The sequence below is a fragment of the Cyprinodon variegatus genome, unplaced genomic scaffold, assembly GCF_000732505.1.
Source record: "Cyprinodon variegatus isolate N-32 unplaced genomic scaffold, C_variegatus-1.0 Scaffold140, whole genome shotgun sequence".
Taxonomy (NCBI): Eukaryota; Metazoa; Chordata; class Actinopteri; order Cyprinodontiformes; family Cyprinodontidae; genus Cyprinodon; species Cyprinodon variegatus.
The window spans coordinates 1199171-1200995 of NW_015150593.1; the positions used below are offsets into that span (position 1 = coordinate 1199171).

At 38.2% G+C, this 1825-nt stretch overlaps 1 protein-coding gene across 1 annotated transcript in view; it reads right to left on the reverse strand.

The window, feature by feature from the left end:
• Positions 1 to 1825, reverse strand: part of LOC107086006 (FYVE, RhoGEF and PH domain-containing protein 6-like) — a 29504-nt gene that overhangs the window by 3801 nt on the left and 23878 nt on the right. The window contains exons 13-15 of the mRNA XM_015376721.1: positions 490 to 573; positions 333 to 412; positions 129 to 249 (exon numbers count right to left, since the gene is read on the reverse strand). Coding sequence (XP_015232207.1) covers positions 129 to 249; positions 333 to 412; positions 490 to 573 — 285 coding nt within the window. The remainder of the gene's footprint in view (positions 1 to 128; positions 250 to 332; positions 413 to 489; positions 574 to 1825) is intronic.

Here is a 1825-nt window from a genome sequence, read left to right on the forward strand (position 1 = left end):
TCCCAACGGCTCTCCATCAACTTGATCCGCCAAATGTCCCTGGATAGAAATAAATTAAAATATTGTATGAAAATAAATACAACTCACTGCTGAAAGACAATAAAAGTTCATAAAACAGAAAAATGTACCCCGGTAGATGTTCTTCCCTGAGCTGGAGTGTTGGTGGACATAAAACTTATTTTCCTTTTCGTATATTCGCTGATAGCCGAGGAAATTGTTGTAAGCCATTCATCCCGCTCTGCAGCCGAACTTTAGAGAGAGAAAAGAAACTAAACGTGATGCTGACAGAGATGTTATTAGTGTGATTAGAAGAAAGCGTGTTCCTAACTTACCTGGCAGACAGAATAAAGGAGCGCTCCACACTTTCTATGTTCAGCTCATTCTGATAGGCCTCTTGACTGGGTTTGCTAACCTGTGATCATTATCATTGTGAATGACGGCACCAAAAAAGACAAACTTGTGATATTATGAACATAAAAAGACTCTCACCTTCATCCCGGACAGAGACAGCATGTTTTTCAGCTTGAACTGGCCTGACTGAACAGGCGTGGTGTAGAGCAGCACGTCGCTAAGCTGAGAGACGCACAAAAAAAGAGTTTTCAGTTGTTTAATAACAACATAAAAACCAAAGGTGTGACATAAACAGCGTCCCTCACCTTCAGAATAATGGATTTACAGCAGAACCACTTAGTTTTCTCTACATTCAATAAAAACATGAATATAGATTTGTTTGTTTTTTTACAAATTAAAGCTTTAATTACATAGTTAAATTATGAAATGGCTCATTTTAATGATCCATAACCCTGTAATGCCAAATGTATCATATTTGATACATACGGTTTCTGAAATGTTTTGCGTCTGACATCTTTTGCATAATTTAATGGTAAAAACTTTGCTTGAAATCCTATTGTACACAATCAAATATACCTGATAACAGAGGGCAGAAGACTACACAAAAAATTATTTTGACTTATCGCATAGTAATAAATTATTAATATCAAAAACGTATTTATGTTTTTTCTTTTTACATATTTTGTTAAAAGGGCAAATAAGGACTTCAAACCAAAAAAAAGTAACTTTCTATTTTGTTTTTTTCCTGGATCGGGCATTAAAGGGTTAAACTCTGAATGTGTTTTTAGTTTTTATTTGAAATAAGATTGAAAAAGACTTTTTTCCTCATCCTACATGTAAATAAGTGTTTATAAAACTCCAAATTCTTTATATGATTTATAGTCAATACAACAGGTTCACTATTTGATTTTATGATCTTTAAGAAAAAAGGGACATTTTTGTAGCTGGTGATGAAGTGAATTGATGATGATGCCAAAATAACATAATCCATCTGAGGGGAATGTTGGCCTAGTGGTTAGAGCGGTGCTCTTGAGCTCTGAAAAGGATGCAAGCACCCAGGTCAATCCCCACAGCCTGCACTCTGGGTCCCTGAGCAAGACCCTTAAACCCTAACAGCTTCCCCGGTTGCCACACAATGGCAGCCCACTGCTCCCCAGGGGGATCGGTTAAATGCAGAACGTGAATTTCGCCATTGTGGAACAATAATAGGATTTACAGATCGCTCGGAAAATATGCCGTTTCCCATCTTGCCATCCTAAAGAGAGCGAGGCCAACCTTCTCTTTTAGCTGATAGCTGCCACAGACCAACCAGCAGACATAAAATGCAGCTGCCTCTGTGGGAAATGATCCACCAAGGCCAACCCAAAGTAGCCTCATGAGACCATCCTGATCTCGCAAGCTTTCAAGATTTCACTCGCTAATCAGTCTGGAGACTCTCCGTTGAAGAAAATTTGGAGCCGTTCACCAAACGAAC